This window comes from Athene noctua, chromosome 1 (genome assembly GCF_965140245.1).
Source record: "Athene noctua chromosome 1, bAthNoc1.hap1.1, whole genome shotgun sequence".
Classification (NCBI taxonomy): domain Eukaryota; kingdom Metazoa; phylum Chordata; class Aves; order Strigiformes; family Strigidae; genus Athene; species Athene noctua.
The window spans coordinates 185,559,968-185,583,893 of record NC_134037.1 but is presented as its reverse complement, the minus strand read 5'-3'; the positions used below and the strand labels follow the sequence as shown (position 1 = coordinate 185,583,893).

General features: G+C 34.8%; 1 protein-coding gene across 9 annotated transcripts in view; it reads left to right on the top strand.

The window, feature by feature from the left end:
• Positions 1–23,926, top strand: part of STS (steroid sulfatase) — a 113,655-nt gene that overhangs the window by 17,345 nt on the left and 72,384 nt on the right. For 7 of the 9 annotated variants that reach the window (XM_074907521.1, XM_074907530.1, XM_074907556.1 and 4 more), the window contains 4 exons: positions 7,281–7,433; positions 9,042–9,163; positions 11,625–11,747; positions 17,417–17,840. In XM_074907521.1, coding sequence (XP_074763622.1) covers positions 7,288–7,433; positions 9,042–9,163; positions 11,625–11,747; positions 17,417–17,840 — 815 coding nt within the window. In that variant the 5' untranslated portion in view covers positions 7,281–7,287. Of the gene's footprint in view, positions 1–7,260; positions 7,434–7,627; positions 7,676–9,041; positions 9,164–11,624; positions 11,748–17,416; positions 17,841–23,926 lie in introns of those variants that run through there. The other 2 variants (XM_074907583.1, XM_074907574.1) reach the window with 2 other exon arrangements.

Genomic DNA, 23,926 nt, shown 5'->3' with positions numbered 1-23,926 from the left:
TACTCCTGTAAGTTTTAGTGTTTTCTTCTGATAGGCATTTAAAAACTAACATTTCAGTGAAAAAGGCTTAGAAAATGCTTTCAAATTGATTGAAATTAAAATCTAGTGGTTGGCCATTTGTCTTACTGTCCCTCAAAAGACTTACAGCAAGGCTCACATACCAACCTTCACATCTGTGCACTATCCCTGTGAAGGCAATGTATTGGAGTTTAGCGTCTTAGCGCAATGTTACGTGTAATTAGACATTTTTTCCTTTTTAAACATTTTGTAGACTATTACTTTGAATATGAGTGGAAACTCAGAAGAGACCAGTTTGGCTATAACTGTGTGAAGGTGAAGAAACTGTAACCAGTCAGTGAGATGAAGCTATGGTTTATATGTTGGTGCAATTCAAATGGATATAACAAAACTCGTCTGTTAATTCCATGTGTAAGACTCACAGTCTTGCAGTCTTTACAGTCTCACAGTCCTGTACAGTCTTTATCTACTTGCTTATCATAAAAACAAAGTACAAAGTTTGAGTCACACAAGTTCTTCCTCGTGTCCGTTTGACAGTCTTTAAAAAGGCAGTATCAAACCCAGTCATTTCACACATCATCTAGCTCTGGTATATTAAAAAAAAAAACAACCAACCCTGACTCAACAGTTTTCAAAACTATTAGTTAAGATAGATATCATGGATCTATAGGGCTAGCTATAGCTAAGCCCTCAAAGTATGTAAGCATCATATTACGTTGGTTATAATAATATAGCATTATAAAGCTGTTATTCTAATAGGCATACACATTAAAACAGATACTTATTAATAGCTTATGTCAACAGCTTTACAAATGTTGTCAGTCACTGTCATGTAATACTTACTGAAGTCGATAAGGATTTCTTAAATGAAGCTTTCTCATCTCTCGTCTTTCTGTGCCATTGGCATGGTAATTTATTATTATATATTTACGCTAAATACAAAATGCAGAGATACAAACCTAAAATACTATGAAGTGGTGAATTGTAAATACAGAGCAGAGATGCATCCTTCATACATGCTCACACATTTTAGTAATGTGCAATTGCTAAATCTGAATGATTTAATTGTTTAGAGCACTTGTCTCTGGTTTCCAGGAAGTGACAATGCGCAGTCACTAGTAGTTACTCATTATTAGCTTTTTTTTTTTTTTTTTTAAATGAAAATATTTTTCTTTCTCAGGATGGTGCATAACTGGCAAATAGGATGACTGCCTATGTTATCTAGTGGTTTTCTTTTATTATATTGCTGACCAGAGCCCATATTAAAAATTAAACTTCTAGTGAGCATTTGGCTAATAGAAGGAATATTGTGAAACAGTAATCATGGAAAAGAGTATATGCTGTAATATGTCTGTGTAGTTATACAGGGTTTTTATTACAAATAAAATAATGACATTATATCACAAAAGATAATCTTACCTTCCATTCGGGTTATAATTTACTTCCAGAAGTAATGTTTATTATTTATTAATACTACCATTATATTCTGTAGTTTAGTTGAGATGAAACTAGCAAATTCTCAAGAGACTGTTTTAAAAAGATACCTAAATTGAACTTATATCTGATGGAGGCTATGTGGCTTCATCTCTATTTGATTCACACCCAGTAATTAATCATGCTTGAACAAGAAACAATTATTTGTTCTGGTGTTTTCCCAGGTCATGTTAAGTAAAATTTCTGTTTTACAATGAGACAAATTTTGAATACAGATTTTAATTTATGTACATAGTTACCTGAAGATGCATACCGAAATCTAATGGCACTTTTCAGAAAAACATTCCAGCTTTTTTATAGATGCAGATATCAGTTTACGTTTACAGGCAGATCCAGCCCTCTTTGCCCACACTGTAAGAGGGCTGAATGCAAATCAGTTCCAGCCTGGGAAACAAATATCATCCTAATCTGGCATTGAATCTGAAGTGCCTAAGCAATAGGTAGGATGGAAGATTCTGTGTCATTTAGACTTTTCCAGAAAACAAACAAACAAACAAACAAACAACTAATAAGCACATCAGATGTGCCTGGACCTGGGGAAATGGAAACAGCATGCCTGGCTCTGATGGCTGGAGAGGATTCTGAGAAGGTATCTTACCAGGGATGAGGAGAAATAACAAAATATTGAAAAATCAACATTAAGCAATAGTGAGTTTGTACTATAATAATAAATGGTAGAAGCATATTACTGTAATAATAAATGGTAGAAGCATATTACTGAGATTGAGTTGCCAGTGATCAGTTAGGATGCTGTAACTGACTTTTTGCACAGTCTTAGCTTGCTGCAAATGCAAAATAGTGGTTGTTTGTCTAAATGAATTAACATTAGGACGAGGCAAAAAGTTATAGTTTTATTTCTCTTTTCACAGTAATATGACATAAAAGATGCAACAGATATGACTGACTTGCAAGAGAGAAATTGAGAGATTTGAACAACTCTTAGACTCATACAAGAAAACTATTTCTACTACATAATATTACTTTACCATTTGTTGCAACTTAAAAACTTACTTCTTTGTTTCTCATGAAGCTGAGGAATTTTCTCTTTGCAGAATCTTCTGGAGGGCAGGGTTGTCTTCTAGTTTGTTTACAGTGTGATTTTTATGACTCGGGGAAATTTTTAGAGTTCTGGCATTCAGTTAAGCAAGGTAAATTTTTTTTTTTTTTTTTTTTGTCGTACTGCTTAATTATAGCACAGCATTTTTTAATGAGATGAATATCTTTAAATGTTGCTTATTTCATCAGAAAATACCGTACCTTCAAGGATAAAATATATTAAATATTTTCTGAAAGGGTTCTTTTACATTAAAAGACTACTTCAGCAATAATTTTCTTAATCAAACTGAAGAAAAATGCTGGGATAATTTGGTTGGGAGGAAGGGTTTGAAAGAGTTTCATATAATTGTTCTTGTAAGAGATGCATGTGTCTGTAGTAATCAGGATAAGAATGAAACACTTAGCCATATCTTGAGCTGCTTATCCTGCGGTGGTGGGTGGAAGATGGCTCTTCAGCTTCTATGTGATCTGTCAACATTTTTTAATGCAGAAACCCAAAACTTAACAGAAGTGTTTGGTAAATCCATATGAAATATCAACAGTGGATTATATCTTTCATTTGTTTTCATCCACTTGTTCTTACACTTTTATACTTGTTTTAATACAAATAGAAAATACGTATTAGAATTCCAAAAATTCCAAAAATGTAATTTGAAGATATGTAAGAAAGGTAGGATGAGTGTGTATATGCACCCACATACATGTGCAGATGTGTATATTGACACATCTATGTATGTATGCATGTATATAGATTCATATATTAAAGTATTGTCGTTTGAAATATTTAGCATGTATGAAGTCCAAATTCTTATATGGCTCTTGTTGTAGGAGATTAAGCATCTCTTAAATCTGTTCAATTTAGCAGCCACCTTGGGAAGAAAGAAGGTACTATTAGTCCTATTATATCAAAGGGAAAGTGAAGCAGAGATTAAAAATTGCATTTATGTGTCCTACATTCAATTAAAAGAAAAATGTTGCCAACTAAATATGAAAAACCATAAGGCCTCAGAGCTGAAGCCTACTGCAGGAACATCTAAAGGGTGTTGTGGAAAAAAAAATAAAATCTAATTGATTCAATGAAAATGAAAAACAAAACAAAACAAAACAAAATTTAATTGGTTCAAAATGGTCTAAAACCAGTTAATGAAGGTAAAAAGATCCATGGGGGGCTATTGAGTATAATGCTCTCTTTTCCAAAATACCCTAAACAATGAGTGACAAAAGCTAGAAGGGTGCACTAGTAAAAGAATATACTTGCCGGGTTTCTTGCATTCTTTCCTTAAGCATTTGGATTGGCTGCTGTTGAAGACTAAGTTAAGTGGAAGACTCATCTGATTGGTGTAATCATTTTCATGTTAAGTCGGCACATGCCTGTCTTTTTGCCATCAAAAACCCTGGTGTGACACAGATGAGCCTCAGCATTCTCAGAACCTCATTCTTCTCACGCCCTTCCCTTTCTACTCCTTCGAATTTCTTTGCTGTTGTCCGTTCCACTCAATTTCATCCATCCAATTTTTCTTGCTTTCCAAGCACATCCCTTCAAGGTGCATTAAAGTCTGCTGCAGAGAGTACACCAGAGAAATCAGAGTGGTTGGGATTAATTTTTTTTTTTTCCTGTTTCCTTGTTGATTTCAATTCAGGGACGTGACATCAGGTGGAGGCAGATAGCCCAATGCGTGACAGTGTTTACAGATACTCCTTCACAGTGGAGGAGTATCCAACAATATTATAGCAGAGACATCTTTCAATAACATTTTTTTTTGTTGATTTATAAAATGAGAAATGTATGTATTAAATGAGGCTAACTTCTGCAGGAATAGTTCTAGAAAATAAGATTTTCAGCCGCTTTGATATTGGGCACAGTTATTGTTAACTTTGCTGTGTAGATTTATTTAAAATATTATATGAAAAGTTTGTATAACATATGCAGCAATAGATTTTAACGTTTGACCAAGATGATTAATTTTCTTAGGTATTTTGGGGAACACGTTCTTTTCCTGCTGATGTCTCTACACAGACTTGAAGTTGCTTTAAAATTCAGATAAATTGTAGTCACTTAATCCCTAACATATTTCACTCATTTTTTATATTTCCTTCATTCTGGAAAATAAAATACTGCTACTACTCTGGTTTCCAACAATAACTTTGCTCAGTAAAAGGAAAATGAATTTGTGCCGTTCACTAGTGTCCAAAGACCCCAAATATATTCAAAAAGACTACTCTCCATAGCTACATAACTTATTAAAACACAAGTCATTTGTACTAGTTGAATTAAACCTTGGAATTGCTGTTTGTAAAAGTTGCAAAACCAGCTCGCTTTAAAAATGATGTTTTTATTAGTGGCAGGAGTATGTATTTCTTGCTTTTATTCAGACAATGTGAAGCCCACAGCGAAACTGAGGGTGGCCAGTAAATCCTTGAGATGGTCCTTCAAGCATTCATGCAACTCTATATAATGTCACCAACATATATGTCACCCTTTTCAACATCCCTGTTAAACTTGGGGCCTTGAGGGCCTTGAGACCCTCCCAGTCAGAACAGTGGACTAGAAACATAAGATGCGGCAGTCGGTTGTTCCTATCCTATGAGGTCAGCATGTGAGTTGTTCTCTTGCAACGTGTGGAAAGCAATTCATGCTTGTTTATCCTCTCAGGGAAGAAAGGTAAATCTACTGTATAGATTAAAAGTCTGCACTGTGACAGGTGCTACACAGCTTCATTAGTATGGTAATTTGATGAAGGGCTGGTTAGATGCATCCTGCCATGCAGAACTGGGTTTAGTGTTTCAGTCTTAAAGTTGCGTATGTATTTTCCATGTCTGAAACAAAGTATGTTGCTTGCCATAGAGTAAACCAGGTAACAGTCTGTTGCCACAGTGATAAGGCTGGAATCTTGAGATGTTGCTGGCTGAAGTCTAAACCAGAACTGTTGTCAGGAAAGTGAGGTCAATAAAGCGTGCATTAAGCAGTAAAAATCAGCTAATATATTGTTAGTGTTTTATCTGTATGTGAACAAGCACTAAAAAGTTAAAATCCTCTTTGCACCTATACTTGATGAGAAAATGACAATAATGAAAGTTGGGAATCAGAAGTCCCATTCTGTGTTGGTTGATCCCACAGTTTTGATCTCTTCTCACTTGTGTCAGTCCCCAGTCTTATCTGCCCAGGTTCTTTCCAGTCAGTTCTCTTCATCTGCCCTAATCATAACTCCTCAAATCTTTCATCCCAGACACTCCCAATTCTCTCAGCTCTTCCTCAATTTATTTTCCTATCCACTGTCAAACTTCCAGTTTCTTAAACCCTCTACCATTTCTCCTCATTTCAATCTGCAATTCTCATCCCATCTGGGTCTCAAGCTAACCTTCTCGCTCTTTATTCAAGTCATTGCAAGGTCTTCTAGTTCTGACTACTTCATCTGCTCTACAGATACTTTTACCCACCACACCTCACTGATTTATAAATCCCTTGATATCTAGTTTCTTTGTACCAGCTCTTCCAGTTCTGGCTTTTTTATATTCTCTCCGGTTACTTTTATCTACCATAGCTCACTGATTTACAAGTTTTTTCTTTCCTGACCTGCTGTCCCCATCCTCTCTGGAAATTATTGTTTCTCGTTCCTTTTCCTAGTCTTTTACTTTCAAATTTCTACCTTGGTCTTGATTTCCTCTGCTTTCCTTTTTTGTCCCAGCATAATCCAGAGTGCCGGTGTAACTCATATCTCATCTGCATTTAAAAAAGGCTGCCTGCATCCAGAAGAGATGAGGGCATTACTAGGAGCAAAAAAGAGAGTCACTGATCTTTTTTAATGTGTATACCTAGCACAGTCCATCACAGCCTAGAGGCACTTCATTTCAGCCAGGGCATAGTCGATGCAGTTTAAAACAGAGATGTTACAAGTCCCTGTTGAGGTAGAATAACCTATTCATAGCATGCACATCTGCAAATAGACTGTGCTTTTATCATACAAGCGTATAATGGTATGTAGTATTGTGTACAATACAATATTCTTCCTGTTTTAAATTGGATATAGCATTAGCATCATTTATATAACACTGTGCTACAACACAAATATTCTCGCATAATTTGATATAAGCCCTGATATTTAAAATGTTTGTGAAGAGCTTTTTCTTAAACACCCCTTGCAATAATTTGATAATGCATTTCTTCACCCCCCTTTCCATAATACTTATTCCTGTCAAGAAACTTGAACTGGAATTTTTTTTCACTCGTTGAAGATAAATTAATTTAGTTCAGTAGCAGAATTGATGAACTATTTTTCTGCAGTGAACCTTGGAAATGGAAATTTTGGTCCTAAATGATTTTAGTTTCTGTGTTCCTCAAATTACATTTATACTTGAAAAATAAAAAGCTTTATTTGCTCTCATGATTTATTGCTGTAAAGTATGCAAAGGTGTTGTCACTGAGGTTGAAACTAGTTCTTTATTCATTGTTATTTAAAGGTTTCATCTGTGTAAAGGAATAGAAGAAAAAATTTGTTATATACTAAAAGATGCATTTTTACTTTTAAGAAATAACAGAGAGAAAATAATGTTAAAAAAATCTTAAGAAAAAAAAAGCCAAATAAAAATATACAATATAATTTTCTTTTTCTCTTCTACTATACAATCTAGGGAAATAATATGACTAAATTAGATTAACAGTCAAATTTTTTAAAGTCTACCTCTTATGTTTTCCATCTGTTCTTACACACCAGGAAGAAGATGAAACTCCTTGTATTTCTAATAATTTGCCAGCGTGCCATACACAGTGTCAAAACGCACAGTGCTTCAAATCCGAATGTCATTTTACTGATGGCTGACGATCTTGGTATTGGAGACCTGGGATGTTACGGGAACAGAACCTTAAGGTATGGTGATACATTTTTGGGGAGTCTTAGCTTTATATTTAATTTTTATACGGATTTTTAAAAGTAAAAGCTCTAAAACATTCAGAGATTTGTTTAGGTTCTTTATAAGTAACCAAAGTTAGTAAACTTTCCAGAGAACAGAATATTCAATCTTTGTTTTCTTTTCCTAATAAGAAGACTTTGATGTATTTATCCTGCTGAAAAGTTGCATCACAGAGAATTGAGCAACCAACCAAATAAGGGTAGGTCTAGAGAAGCAAAGTATAATCAAGAACTTTCTTTTAAAATATACATGATGCAAATGCTATAAATTAAGCATATCTTGAAACACTTGTGATTTGAGACAAGCTTGCCACTAAACAATTGGAAATAAAGTGCTGATTTTTTCTTTCATTTATCCTCATGATGTAGTCAATAAATTCATTTTAAAAAAAGTTAAAATACCTGAGAAATACAGCAGTGTTCTCCAGTATGATCCTTACTACCAGTTTAGGTATGACAGTTGCATAAACAGTGCAAGTTGTACCTAGTCATTGTACAGTTTCAGTGGTGCAGAGTCTTTGACCAAGTTAAATAAAAGCTTCAGACTAAAAGTACCATCCTGAAAAATCTTAAGTACTGCTGTTCCTGCTGAAGTTAGTTAGAAGTAAAAACTTGATGTAACTCAAACTCAAAAAACCTCAATTTACAACTTCTAGTTTTAAACAGGAAAAAAGTATATACAACACCAGTGCTTGGATCACTCCCCTCACAAGGACAAGAACTGCTCCAAGATCTATGTTCTCTCTCTTTTGATGTTATAGATAGCAAAGAAGTCTGACAGAAAACTAATGATTCTGACTATTCAGGTTTAGATGGTAGGAGCACTAGTGTGCCTTGAGGTCATGGTCATTAATCTCCCAGGGCAGGGACCTATTAGAGCAAGCTGCAGCTCCTGGCCCGTCTGCATGCCTAGGTTTTTTTCTGTAGAACCAATGGCACAGGATTTCTTCCTGCAGGAACCAGTTTTCATCTGCATGATGAGCCAGATCACAGACAAGTTTCCCATACTGATATGGAAACTTGGATGTCCTCCTGGGTCTAATATTGCAGACATAGTCATATCAGAAATGTAAACATTGTTACTATAGAGCCTAAGACAGCCATAAACACCACACAGCATTACCCCTACCCCAAACAACTTTTGCTGGGGAAATACAGAAGTGACACCAAGTAGGGAGTAAGGAAGCACAACCTTTCTCCCATCTCTGCTCTCCCCACTGCTGAAGCAGGAAGGCCATGTAATTAGCAAAGTTACAGTTCTGGGTCAAGAAATGCATTAAAAAGGGTTGTACTGGCCATGAAGAGTAGGTGAAGGTGGGGAAAAAGATTTTTGGCACAATGCCACAGTGTCTCCAGTGTTGACACCTCATGTGAAAATATTTGACTTAATAGTATTTAGAATTGCAACACCAGCATGGTTTTGATAATTTGCATACAGTAAGTCTTAACTTGATTTTCACATTAATTTTTGTCTTGGATGCCTTAATCTCACCATGCCCATTTCCAAATAATAATCTTTGTGGGTTTGTTTTTTTTCTTTCTTTTTCCCTACTTACGTCTTTCTAGAACCCCTAATATTGACAAGCTAGCAGAAGAAGGAGTGACACTTACTCAGCATATAGCAGCATCCCCACTTTGTACTCCAAGCAGGGCAGCTTTCCTGACAGGGCGATATCCTATCAGATCAGGTAAAATTTCATTATTTTATTTATATATAAATATCATATTTTATTTGCAGTAAACTATGCAATTTTTTCTCTGGCCTTTCTTGATGTCTTTATCATTACTGGGTTAGGTACTCATTTCAGTGACTAATCAAGCTCAGCATTGGAAATCTGACATATATATGGGAATTTTTCACATTTCATAAGTTAACACAAAAATAAAACTTTTATTGAGAAAAAGATTTTTCTTTAAATAATGAGGGAAAAAAATCAGATTGTGGTTATTTAACGTTAGGAGCAGACATATTCCATCAACTTCCTCCACTGTCCATATGACCCTATGCTGTTTGCCTCCTTTCCCAGTTGCATTCAGGCTCTCAGGATGTTGACGGGCAGTCTGAATGTTGAACATCACAGAGATGCATCTAGAAAGACACAATGGAAGAATCCAGTATAAATCTTTCTGCTCAGACATTACAGTTTCTATAAAAGCTTTTGTTTTAGACAAATCGTTGTGAGGGTTTGGTGGTTTTGTTTTTTGTTTTTTTTTTTTTTTTTTGGGGGGGGGGGCGGGGCAGGAAGGGCAGATCATTAAGGTATTTCAGCAGCCCTGAAAAAAAAGCAAAAAGTGTCCCTTCTTTTTAAGTATTTTTGTTCCATATCTACCCATATACATTGTTAAGTACCCTATAAATACATGCATTTAAGAACTTCTCTTACTTTTAAAGTACCTGATCCAAAGCCCATTTGAGTCAGTAAAGATCCAGTCTGTTTATTTTAGTGTGCTGGGACTGAACCCATCAGTGCTTAGCCGTGCAACTTTAACATTCCCTTAACATCATTTTTAGCAAGGATCATTATACATTAATCAGATCACTTGTTCATTAGTGATAAAACATCCTGTCCTTGCTTCTGGGAATGAAAGCAAAGCAAGACTCTAGAGCCTACTTGATAGGTTCGTGCTCGTTCAAATCAAGTAATAAGCTTTTGCAAAAGTGCCAGCTAATATAACTTGCTAAATTTTCCATTACATTCGGCTGCAAAGAAAAATTTTATATACCTGTTACAGATATATTGCTATTAATATTTACTGTAGGTAAAGCCACAGGTCACTTTCCATTATGCTCCTTTTTCTGAAAAATTAGCATTTGTACTGATTTTTTTCTAACTGATCTGCACTCAGTCATATCTAATCATTTCTGTGTAGGTGCAAAAATTGAACTTTGTCTTAATTAAATTACAAAATTGCTAAGTATGGACTACTTCCAAACATCAGTGAAGAACTAGTAAAGGTTTATTATAGAAGATACTAGGATCATGATGTGGAAAAAATGTTAGAAATTTAAAACTCCTGCTAGTAGGGCTGAAGAAAGATATTCCAAAAGGCAGTATTTGATGAGACAGAAACTCAGAGTAAAGGTGATGATGGAAAAAAAAAAAAATCATCATGGTTCTGTACTTTCATTGTGGTAACTTAAGAGAATTACACTGATTTCAGTTACAAGAGATTGAAGTACATAAAAATAAATATAAATAAATATATAATAAATATAGATTATGTATAGATGACTAAAACTACCTAAACTGTTGATCATAAAGCTAGCTTGGCTGAAAAACTGAAGTCAACATTTGAAGGGTAGGTTGAGCTCTCTTTAATAAACCAGTCTGACGAGTCTTTTTCACATCTAACCACAAGGGATACCTGAGGGAAGATTCTGGTTGTCTACATCAGTCACATAACTTTCACACTGCAATCATCCTCTTGCATAATTCAGACATCCTGGAGATAGATCTGCACAGATTTGCATAGATATTCTGTGTTCTGTCTGTCTATACTCAGAGCCAGCTCTCATTTGGAATCCTAGTAATCTAATTTTCATGAACCTGAGCTCTCAAGTTTCTCATCCTGAGAGTCGTTTATAAGCTCAAGTTTGTGTTCCTCAGACTCTCAGTATATAGAGATTATATACCTTATTTAGATGTTGTGTTGTTAGCTGATACTTGATGCTACATTAATGCACTCTGTGTGCATTGAATCATGTGTCTTCATGCCACTGAAACACTGGTCCTCTCCCATCAAAGCTGAGTGCCCTAGCCACTCTTTTTCCAGAATCAGACTCTCTCTTACTCTTTTTTGACCTCATGATATTTACATGCCCAGCTGTAAGACTGCCCTGTTTCAACTTCCTTCTCTCTAATAACCTTAAAGGCTTGTAGAAAACCATGTATGAAAAAAGTGAAAGTTCTGAGAGTAGAACTTGGGAGTGATTTTGCTTAGTTCTCAGCTCCATTCCTTCACCATGTACAAGAAAAATAAATTACGCAAGCTCAACTTCTTTCAGATATGTTATACCTTAGAACATCTACAGAAGGGGCTGTAGCTGTTTATGTGATGGCTTATAAGCAGAGAATATTTTCTCCACTTCTCAATTTCTCAATTGTTTTACTATATTATCCACATCTCATTCATTTTCATTGTATTTAGGAATGGCTGCTTTCTCACGAGTTGGTGTCTTCTTATTTTCTGCCTCTTCGGGAGGACTTCCTTCTGAAGAAGTAACTTTTTCCAAACTCCTGAAGCAGAGAGGTTATGCAACAGCTCTAATAGGTAAAATTGCATACATGCACAACATTATTTTTTATTCATTTCATCAAAAGAATGTTAGCTTTCCATATAGGCTATTAAGAGTCTGCATTCAGTTTTTTTCCCCCACAGCATAATGAGTTTATTTTTCTGGCACAAAGCTGAGCACATTCCCATGCCTGTGTGAAACACTAATCAGGTAAGTATGTCTAATTCACTTGTGTAGTTATAGTCTCATCGTGCAAGGTACTGAAGAAACATGATGAACAAATTAAAAATTAGTCAAGCTCTTTAAAAGTTTTCAGTATAAATAGGAATTTGATTACAACAGAGAGACAACGAGGGATCGATTGCAGAGTACAAGTCAGCACAGTGTTGGGATTAATTTAACCAGTTTTCAAATATCCATAAAGTAGGTAATGTAGTATCTGGGCTAACCATCTGGATTCTCTTTTTAATAATCAGACAGAAATGGGCATTTTTAGGAAATTTGTCTCATCCTGTGATAGATGTTTAATATAAAAATGTGTTTCTCTCTTATTATAAAGATATTTCAGACAACTAACTGCAGTATAAATATCCAGTGATAGGTAAAAGGAATCCCACTAGATGAATATTAAACAGAATTGGAATTAATATCATAAAGGTATAACATTTAAATAATGTGATTTTTTTCCCCTCATTTGGCCACTAACTTATTCAACACTGCTTACATTTTAGAAGATTTTTGTGAAATACAGCTTATATTACATAATGTATTTCTGTACTGGAGTTGCCAGGAAATAGTTGTTTAGAGAACATCATACTGGAATGTTACTACATTAATTTAGATGATGGATGCACCCAATTTGATTTTTAAATGTAATGAAAGCTTTCAACTTTGCGAGTACTTTTTGTTTAAAAAAACCAGTCTGTTTAGCAAGCCTAACAATTCACACCACTGTTAAAAGAAATCTGTATTATATACATAGAGCTAACCAGTGTCAACGTTTCTAACTAAAAATCCTACTTAGCTATACCCCAATCTTAGAAAGTGTAAAGTACCTTGATGTCCTGACAGATTCAAACCAGAAAATGAGAAAATATTAGCAGAAGTATATTTAGCGCAGGTGTATTTGAACCACAGTGCAAAAAAGCCATTCACAATTTGTCATGTTCATGGTGGAGTTAATTGCTATTGCTTTATATTCAGTTAAAGACTGAAAAAAAATACTTTTTCCTGTTTGCAACAAGCACTGGAATACAAGTCCTTTTCTAGGACTGACCTAGTTAATATTCTTTTTTTAACTACTTTCACTGCAACATGACAGCTTGCCACTTAGATCTCCAGAAGTTATCTCCATGATGCTTAATGAACAATTCTTCCAAGTGGCCTGAATAATAGCTATGAAACCACAAGATGTAATTTTACCATATCCTTAGAGTACAATAAAGGCTTCCAAAAATCAAGAAGTGCATGAAGGATAAAGCATATGTAAATGACAAAAAGAAAAATTACGTAGATTCGAAGACTAGATAGGCAGACTCTGATTCCCAACCAGCCCATTTTCTGCCTCTGCTGGTATTCTTATCACATCGTATTGGTCTAGGTCAGGGAGTCTTTGCTTGGTTTAATCTAACTCAGCAGTTCCCAAACAATTAATTGTCAAATCCTGCACCAGTGATGGATTGGCGTAAGGGTAATTTGAAGCCTTTCAGTTCCTCAAGCCTGTACTGTCACTCCTTTTATTTTTTGCCAAGTTTCTCTCCCCTTTACTCTCTGAGGACATTTTTTTCTTCCTTAAATGCATTTTCCTTTTAAAATTTTATTCCCTCCTCTGAATATATGCTTCCTCTTGCTTGATACATCCCTAAATATATTTTAGCTATAAATCTACTTTATGTATACACTTTTTTACCTCATCATTTTTTCCCTGTGACACAAAGAAGGTGACATCCAAGAGATTTGGCAGGAGACACGGTCAGAAGATCTGCAACAAAACCAAATTTTCTCAATAAAGGCAGATGCATTGAATATGTAATATTTCATCAGTTAAGGATCCTGAAGCGTAGCAAGAAATGTTGATGTTTTGTAGGAAATAGCTATTCATAATGCAAAAATTCCACTCCAAGTAGATTTGGGTTATTTTAACTACTGCTATACTCAATTACAGTTGAGTACAGGTCATCTTTTCCTTACTACTCTTATCCAGTGTGTTGTGTAACATCACGAGAAGTTTAAAATCCACCTATGTAGCTTATCTCTAAAGTTTAAAATATTAATGGATAAAGTGGGACTTGTATCTTTCCACCAGAATGAGGTGTTGTAATATTTGGACACGTCACAGTAGTGGTGTGTCCAATACAAGATTGGTTGACTCTATGGAGTAGGATTAATAGAACCGTTATTAATAGAATGGCTTAAAATCTGACCATGTTAATAATATAAGCATATATACTTTATATTATTATTGCTATGAACTTCATATAAATATATTTATTTGAGCACATAAAATATTTCTGTTTGCCTCTTGCTCTGCATCTTGCATCTTCCTGTTTATGTGAAGAGCACAAAATCATACTAAAAGAAATATATAATTAAATACAACTCAGTCTTCAGATTACTCCCTTTTCAACTGTCTGAGGGAAAAGTAGAGAGAAAATGTGAATTTTTGCTGCTTTTTCAGCATTCTGGATTCTGAAAAACTGAGTTTCATATGAAGTTTCTTGGCTGAATAGGACTTGCCTCTCATTTCCACTTGCCTTTCATTGCATTGCTTTTGCTCTGCAGAAATCTTAATTGTGGCCAAAGGAGAGGGAAAAAAGCCTAGGTCTCAAACTATTAATGTACTCATAATTTACAATTATCAGCATAAATTTCACTGAAAATCTTGGTAGCATCTGCTGAAATACATATGATGCTTGTGAGAAGTGTCCGTGCTATGAAGCTTTTCTTGGCAAAGAGGTGAGAGCATTTTGCAGTGCTCTCAGATTCAGAAGGGCCCCAGAGTGTAAAGCACGTTACAATAATCTGTTGAAACGCTAGCTTAAGGCAGGGGTTATTGTCACAAGGAATGAAACAAAATGTGTTGTAGACCAAATCATCACTTGCTTTTTTAAGAGTAGCACAGGGTATCAAAACCCTCTATCTTGTCAGCCATTTGAGAATGGCAATTGTGGCTTTCCGTCACAGCTGCCGATATAATTTGAACTAGTGCTTCTGTTACTTTTCCCAGCTAACCTGCTGTCTGCTTTGTTTGGCTTAAGTTGCTTCTGAACAAATCTTTTTTTGGGGCCCAAGTTCATCCTGACATTGAAAAATTTGTTGTGCTTGCTATAACCCTTTCAATAAAAATAGGTTCTATATTTCCCCCTGTCCTAATTTGTTGTTGCAAGATTCTCTGGCTTGCAATGTCTAGTTTTATTGATATGCTGTTTTAACAAATGTCTTTATATCATAATAAAGTATATTTAATTTTGAGTGGTTTCTTTTTCATATTATTTTTTTTCGGAATTATAGGTGCTTTGAAATTGACAACTAACAGCAAAAAATTAAAAATGAAAGCTTTAAGATTATTTATATTTGCGATTATAAGCCTGTACTTTTATTTCACTTATGTAACTTGATGGGAGTTGTTTTGTGCTTACCTTGATACACATCTGGCTTTATGATTATTCCATAAAGACAGTCATGTAAATCTAAGAGAAAACACTGAAGTATTTATTTTCCAGAGTCTGTGTCTTTGCTTGCTGGGTATGAAATTCAGAGTTACAGTCTTAGCTAGCCCTTTATGGTACCGGTATGACATCTAAAAATTCAGTACAGTGATCTTCAGCCACAATAACATTCACTGGACCATGTCAAAAGTAATGACAGGAGCCATTCTGCCCACAGAAAGCAGAACACCGCCTCAGGTGAGGCGCCATCTGACAGTAAGTGGGAAAAGTTCCTATGGAATGAGAAAGCTGTAGAGGCCTCCATTTCACTGGCATGTAAGAAGACCTGAAAATGCTTTTCTACCTGCTTCTATGATATGTGGAAGGTATTTCTAACCTAAGACCATCAAGAGATGTACGAGGAGACCTAGACTCAACTAAGTATTTAGTTAGACTCAAGATTTTTATGCTGTTTTTCTCCAGCGTTGCTGATGGATAAACTTAGGCACACGACGTTCTCATCCCATACCTTAGTTCTGTCGTTTGTGAGAGAGAAGTTATGACATCGAGCCCATTTGCTAGGTACTATTTAAAATAATCAGAACTGACCACCATCTTCACCCTCTTTAGTACTGCACTACCCACATTTGTCATTGCCAGAGGCAGAAATGTAGGATGAATGTGCTGCTCTAGACCCAGGAGATGCTCAGGACTGCCTGCTTCAGGACTCTTTCTTACAGATGTGTAAAAGCTGGGATGGTTGGGAAGGGGGAAGAGTCTATATATGTCTTTTTCCTTTCATGTGCTTTGTATCATGTGTATCCTGAAGTCTTCAGAACAAAATATTTCAGATTTCTTTGGGCTAAGTTATGGGGTTGAGGACTTACTGGGTTAGCAGGTTTTTTGTTTATTTCTTTTAAGATCACAACCGCTGAATTATGCTGGTGACATTTAGGAATTTGACTCAGAAAAAATACATAAAATTTGGCTCAGCAATATATATTGTTACCTGTTTTGTCAAGGGTGACATATTTTGAGAAATACCTAACACATTTCCTTGCTGAGACCAACCATAAATTATGTCAATAGGCTTAAGTGAATTTGAATTATTTTTTTAAAATTATGCATTTGAATTAAAAAAACAGCTACCACATAGTTAGCTCTCTTACACTAAGTGGTGCATAAGCATATCATAAGGGGTTGTACCTAAATCATAGAATGGATTATCTAGATACTTACTGTAATCAGCATGAACATAGATTATGCTAGTGTAATGCAAATTAGACTCACTGTTTTCTTGTGTCAGTCAGTGTCCATCATCACTGAGAATTAGAGTGATTTCCTAGTGAGACAAAATGCTGTGAGAGATAGTATTTGGTGGTAATTTACTTGTCACTGTTGTTTATTTATATATATATAAAATTAAAAAATATATATAAATACAAAATAATCTCCCTCACTACATGTACATGTATATAGTGAGGGAGACTGGTGATTTCAGAGATCTTGAAATCATTTAAATAATAAATGCCTTGGTATTTTCACTATTCTTGATTATTTCCCGTTTGTTACTGGTTTTGGTTTTTTTTTGTTTGGTTGGGGTTTTTTAGCTTGTCAAATGTGAATGATTTTCCAGAAAAATTTCAGAAAAAATATTTTGTAACTCCATATTGGTTCTTCCTAGGAAAATAGTAGCTGCTACAAAATGACATTTTCTTATGACTACTTAACTACACATGCACAAAGTCTTCATTTTCAAAGTTAACTACCTGTTAGGGCTCTGTTGCTCTTCAGTGACCCTCTAGCCCACTCACAATTAATGGTCTCCATTAGGAGCTGTGCCAAACTATTTCTAACTAAAACAAAGAAGCAGACATGAAACAAAGTCTTTGATGAAGGCATAACGAAAGATTAGATATAAAATAGGGATCCACACAATAAATGCTGGGAACAGGAGGATGTCAATCAGATAGTGACAGTTTCATGTTTGGAATAGTGCACATTATAAGTTTGATGATTTAACTACAGAGATGCTTCTTGTCCTTCTCTCTTTGTAGGAAAGTGGCATCTTGGGATGAACTGTGAAAGCAGTAATGACTTCTGTCACCACCCACTCAGTCATGGATTTGATTATTTTTACGGGCTTACCGTGACCAATTTTAGAGACTGCAAACCTGGCCAAGGCAGCGTATTTTTAAAAGGGGTTCAGAAAACTCTTGTCATCCCAATCCAAATTGCTGGAATCACCCTGGTCTCTTTGGCAATTGTGCAATACATTGGCCTCCTCAAAGTACCTTTCCAAGCATTGGGTTACTGCATGATAATAACCGCTATTTCACTTGCGGTCTTGATTTTTTTCTTTTATCATTTTCGACACTTGAATTGCTTCTTAATGAGGGACCATCAGATTATCCAGCAACCTCTGTCCTATGAGAACCTGACTCAGAGACTGACAAAGGAAGCTGTGCAGTTTATAGGAAGGTGGGTTTCTAACTATGTTATAAGTTAATGCTGACATTTCACAATGACAATGCTTCTGAAAAAGTAGGAAAGAAATGTGAACTGGTGGGCATAAGGAATATGTCATTATTTATCATCATCATTTTTTTCCTTTAAAATATGACTGAAGTTAATTGTTATAGTGAAAGTGACTGTATTTTTCTATCAGCTGTGTTATTATTTTCTCTATAAAATTAAAAACTATTTATGTTTACATGTTTCATAAAAATTTGTCAAAAAACATCTAACTTTTAGGACTTTCATTCTTGAGAGTTTCATGTAATTTGAAATACGAAAAAACTTTTGTGGTGTGACTTAATTATGTGAAAGCACAGTGCAGATTCATAATCCATGACTTTTCTGGAATGGGAAACTGCAATTCCTCATTGGTTTGATGCATCCATTAAGTGGTATTCAAAAGGCCAATTTTTTAATATGCTGTCATTTTAGATGCCTCCACTTTTATGCCAGACTCATTTTGAAAATATTTGATTTATAGAAGTTAGGAATTTTTTTATTTTTTTTTTTTCTGAAAGCAATGATTTTTTAATAGCCATCACATTGGGTCACCTAAATATTGGATATACAAAATCATCCTAAGTCATTCTTCATTTTTGTAAATTTAGGTCCTTTGGTGTAATTATTAGCATAGGGCTTTTAATGGGATCAAATCATACAAGTATACATTTATATATTCTGAAAAAGAAAAAGAAATAGATATATTCGAAGCAAAAAATTTTAACCATTTCACTTCTTGAAAAATATGCCAAAGTATTTTTCTCAGTCACTTTTGGAACAGGTTGCACCATTTCTAGAAAAGTTAATCAAAAGTAAAAACATAGTTCTAAGACATAAGAAGTCTCTTAATTACTCTTCTAAAAACTATGTACCAGGTTGTTACTGTGAATACATTCACATGGTGTCATTGCTGAATGAAAACTTATAGCAAATAATCAGAGGTTAAATTTTCTTCATCAAGACTGTTATCAAGAAAAAATATTTATCTAAAATCTTGATCTCATACTGCAATTTTTCTATCATTTCTGTCATTATAAATATTTGATGTGGCCATCTCTCCTCATCATGCCAAAAAAAATTAAGTAAGTTTTCCCAGCAGTCAACATTCTCATAAGTATTTATAAATAAACTAGAACATCTTTATTTTGTCTTGTCAATGATGTTAAAGATACCTGCTCACCTAAATTTAGCTAATTTAACAGTGCTTTGTTTACTACAAACACATACACACATACCCCCCCCCACCCTTTGAAAATTGAGAGGTTATTTGCTTAGTGACCAGGCATTTGGTGATTTTAAAAGTCTGCTGGCAGATTGATTTCTGCTTTGCAAGTATGTAATGTGCCTGTAGTGATTCATAATGTCTTGGATCTCTGAAATCTCAGTGATGTCAATGCAGTGACAATAAAATGGTAGCCCCAAAACAGGTGAGTGAGTTCAAGATTGGAAATCAATGCTAGAAAATTTAACTTTATTAATATTCATAATATGCACAGTGTTATTGTATAGCTTAGTCAGTGTTTAGAGCCAGCATCCAGCATAGCTTTGGTAAGTGACTTTACATCAGCTGGGTACTTGGCCCCACTTCTCAATGTAGTTTCCAGACAAAAGTGATATTAAATTGAAGTCAAGGTTAATAGCACATATTTGTAATTTACAATAAACTTTGTTACAGGAAAGCTACAATTATAATGATAATTATAACCCACAATTCAGAATCAATGTTGAATTAAAGAACATCCAAACTTGTTAAGATATTGAGAAGCAATTAGAGCATTCGAGCAATCCTAACTGTGCCCTGTAGTGAATTCACATACAAACTATATGACCAGAAAACTTGCTCCTGGGTATAGGATTAATTACATTAATAATCACTGAGCTGATCTGGTCCATATGTTAGTGAGAGCAACAAAATCAATATTTGCTTTGACACACTGTTTCTGACATTATATATTTCATACCTGTCAACTCCAGTCCATCAGCAAACCATTGTTTTTATGACTAGTCTACTGGCTTTGGCCATTTGTAGGGGAATAGCCATCAAGAGGCAGCCAGGTTGCATCAGCAGTCAGACATCTGGCACTCAAAAGTGAAGAGCCACCAGGTTTTTGGAAGCTATGGATGCTCAACAGCATTCCTGTCATTTCACTTCTTTCAGGGGGGCAGTCTCCCTCAACCCTCCTTTAGCCACACATTAGGCTCCACACTTGATGTGTCATGCAGGCTTATTTTGTTTAGATAATACAGTAAGTAGCAAGCTCAGTCCTGTACACCAGTAATCCTTGTGCTCAAGCATACCAGAGTTCAAACAATCCTGAATTGAAAGAATTCAGAGTACTCCACCTTAACTGGTTCTTAACATACATTTTATCATCAAACTAAAATTCATCAACTATCATGCATGTTTTAATTGGTTAATTATCCTTACAATTATATATATGATGGAGTTCCAGTCTTCAACAGCACTGGTACTTCCTATATAGCCCTTTAATGCTATATTTATATATAATATAGATTAATATATACATAGTTATGTAACAGTTACAACATAAATGTTTTCTCTATGTAAGTTTATTATACCTAGTACCTATATTACATTTGTAAGTTCTTCACTGTTTAGGGGATGGACTTTCTGACATTATTCTCTTTTCTAGCTATTTTTCAGTCATATTGTGAGCTTTATGACTTACCACGTCTGATAATTTCTTCATAGCATATATCTATGTGCTGTTATACTTTGGTGTGTTTTTTGGAGAGGTGTATTGTATTTGTTCTTCCTTAGTCTAGTGTATATATATATATTACCATTTTCATTTGTTCCTAAGTAGACTAGCAAGTACAAGATTCAAAGCTCAAAAATGGCACTGGAGAAGAATATATACAAGCATCAGATGCAACGTGTGAAAACAAATACTACTAATTTAGTTCTTTACCCTAATCGTAGGTGGGCAGGTCAGCTCAGTGTATGTTAATTCTAATTACTTTTTCCCAAGAGCAAGTGTGTGTACATATTGTAAGCCTATCAGAACACTCTGTAGACATTACAGCGTATTTGAAAGTCAAATAGATGCTAATTATTTCATGTTAAGTTCAATGAGGTTGTCACTCATACATCTTCAGCATGTTCTTTAATGACCAGCTGCACAGACAATCCAAATTTGGAAAATGCCAGAGACCAGTTTCTATTGTATCAGAATTAACAACAAGAAGGACCACACTATGATACAGAGTACCTCTCTGAAAAATTCATATAGCTGATCACAGTTAATAACAATGTTTTTAAAAAATCCTAATGAAATCTAACTTCTGGAAAACACTATTTGCATATAAACATTTATATTCAGAAGATCTGGTGAACATAAAGTTAAACAATTTTAATGTTTGGGGTTTTTTTTGTCATAGATTGCATAACCATAATATTAAAAATTTTATTATGACAGGTTTTTTTTTTTATCTATTCTATTTCAGTCCATGAAACACAACACATATTCAGATTTTTTTTCATCTACTTCAGAGGACTGTGGTTTAGGGTTTTCCACTAGGTCTGAAGATCAGGCAGTTCTCATGTACTGGAGCTAGAGTTCTGAAATCAGGTTGGTTTATGTATCCTACAAGAATATTCCTTATAGTTTACAGCAAAATACAAATTATAGAGAAGAATTTGTGCATTTTTGTATACACATGATGTATATGTGGATATACATTAAAAAAGGGTAGTAACTTACAGACCGTAAAAACTCCACGGGATCTTCATCCCTTTTTCTCAGATCTCTGCTTATTCCTTTTGAACAAAAAGCTAACAGGAAACAGCTGTGTATTCATATACTTTACAACCATTTGAAAATTAAAGATTTAAGTAATTTAGGAATGATTAAGCACCTAACTAGTTCCACAATGAGTGACAGCCTGCACTGTAAATGGAACACTTCTAAAAAGCGGTAGATTTGTATAGTGGGCTCCAAAGTTTTGTGGAGGAAAGGGATTTAGTAATGAATATAATTTGTAGTAGGTGAGAAATTTCTTTTCTTTCCCCATGCTTACGAGAATGTACTTTTTGAAAGGGAGAAAAAAGGTTATATAGAAAGGAAGTAAAAACATATATGCACTGTGTACCTTAAGCATTTAAAGGAAGAAATAGACATGAAATTAGAGATGTCAAAAGTATCTTGTCTATTTGCATGGAAGAATCATTTCACAAATGCAGTTATAGTAGTAACACATCCTATTATTAATATCTTCTAGATAGAGGCAGATTTTCTTTTTTTTTTTTTTTTTCTTCCCCCCCCCCCCCCCCCCCCCCTTCTCATACCATTTTCAACACCTTTCTGATTTTGATATGTTACCCCCCAAGTGGTCTGGAGTTCTTTTCTGATTTTGAAAAATTTTGAGAATATGAGATCTGTGTTTTAAGGTGTGTCTTTTAAATGAGTAAGAAAGAAATGCTTATTCATGGATTCATTAATGCTAACAAGCATTTTAGCACTGTTAGAGGTCAGAACAAAACAAAATCCAGCTTGTAGGACAAAGTCCTGCTTTGATACAACTAAGCCAAAGTTTACCTTTTCCTTCTGGAGGAATGAGAAGGCTTAATGAAGTGCATTCAGCCACTGTCCTGTCACAAAGAGTACTGTCTAATTGGTGACCTAATCTGGAAGTAGAAGAGGGATCCATGGGAAATAAACACTGAATCAATTTATCCATTGAGGGGGATATTGTGTAAGTGTTTTTAGGAAAGGGAGAGTTACAGGGAAGGAAAAGTTAGGTTTGTATCTGCCTGTGTAACATTGTTACATATTTGTGCTGAAAATGTATCTTCAGATTATATACTTGAGAATTTTTTTTTCTTTCATTTTAACTTTGTCTCTGGTGTACTGTCACTATGTGAAAATTGCCTATTCATACACATTCAAGAAGTCTTAGTAAATTATAACTATTTATCCTTGTAAGAGGTAATATATTTTATCTCTATGTCTTTTTCAAATAGTTCTTTGCAGGCTATTTGGTTTTTGGAATTTATAAGAATTTGGGGATTACAGAAACAATTGTTAACCCAATTTTAACACATCACAATGTTTGTCCAGTTCAGGCAAAGCCAAGTATATCTGCTTTTGTTTCAGCTGCTGTGAATCGCAGTACCTCCACTGGTATAAGCCATGTAGTGGTCTAATGGGTTAAAAATATGTACTTTATGATAGAATGTGAGGATAGTTTCACATCTAGGGGAAAAAAAAAAAAAAAAAAAAAAAAAATTTCAAAAGATCGTACCTGTACATCATAATAAAGTTAATTTAGAATTCATTGTGAAAAAGTAAAATGGATCCCTGTCATGGTGTATTCCCATTTCATTTCCAGTACAGAATCATACCTGAAATCTCAGTTTGATTTGACAAGTTCAGGCCAACAAATTCAGAGCTTGACTTGTTGGTCTGCTGCAGTGGTCTTAGACTGACATCAATGCACAGAAAAGCTAACAAAATTACCCAAGATGTTTTCAGTGTAACAAGCATTTAGAGCAAAATTGCAGGGGAAAAAAAAAAAAAAAAAAAAAAAAAAAAGAAATTAAAAGACCCGTGTGTGAAGCACAAAGGCAGATTAGTTGTAACTTGCTCTCTCACCCACTTTAAAGCTGTGTTTTACAGCTCAAGCCTGAACTGAATCCTTGAGTAATGTGAATGCTCCTCACTCTAAAAAAAGAAGAACCTAGAGCTTTGCAGTGCAGCAACGTGATGCTTTTAGATGTTTTCAAGATCAGTTAAACACACATTAAAGAATGTCTTATGTCAGATGTGTGTAATGTCTGACTACTCAGTAAATTGGAAAGACTGTGTGATTCATGTTAGGATAAAAAATTTTACTATATTTGAGTAAGTGAATCTCAGAACTTTTGAAACTGAAGTTCCTTGTGTTTGAACTGTGTAAAAGATAGTGGCAATACATTTTTGAAGGAGCTGTTTACTGAAGTGGTTCAGGAGTTAAGCTGTTATTGTCAAATTTCTCTCCTGCCTACTAGCTGATATTGTCATTCCATTTTCAAGGTCATGGTAAAGGTA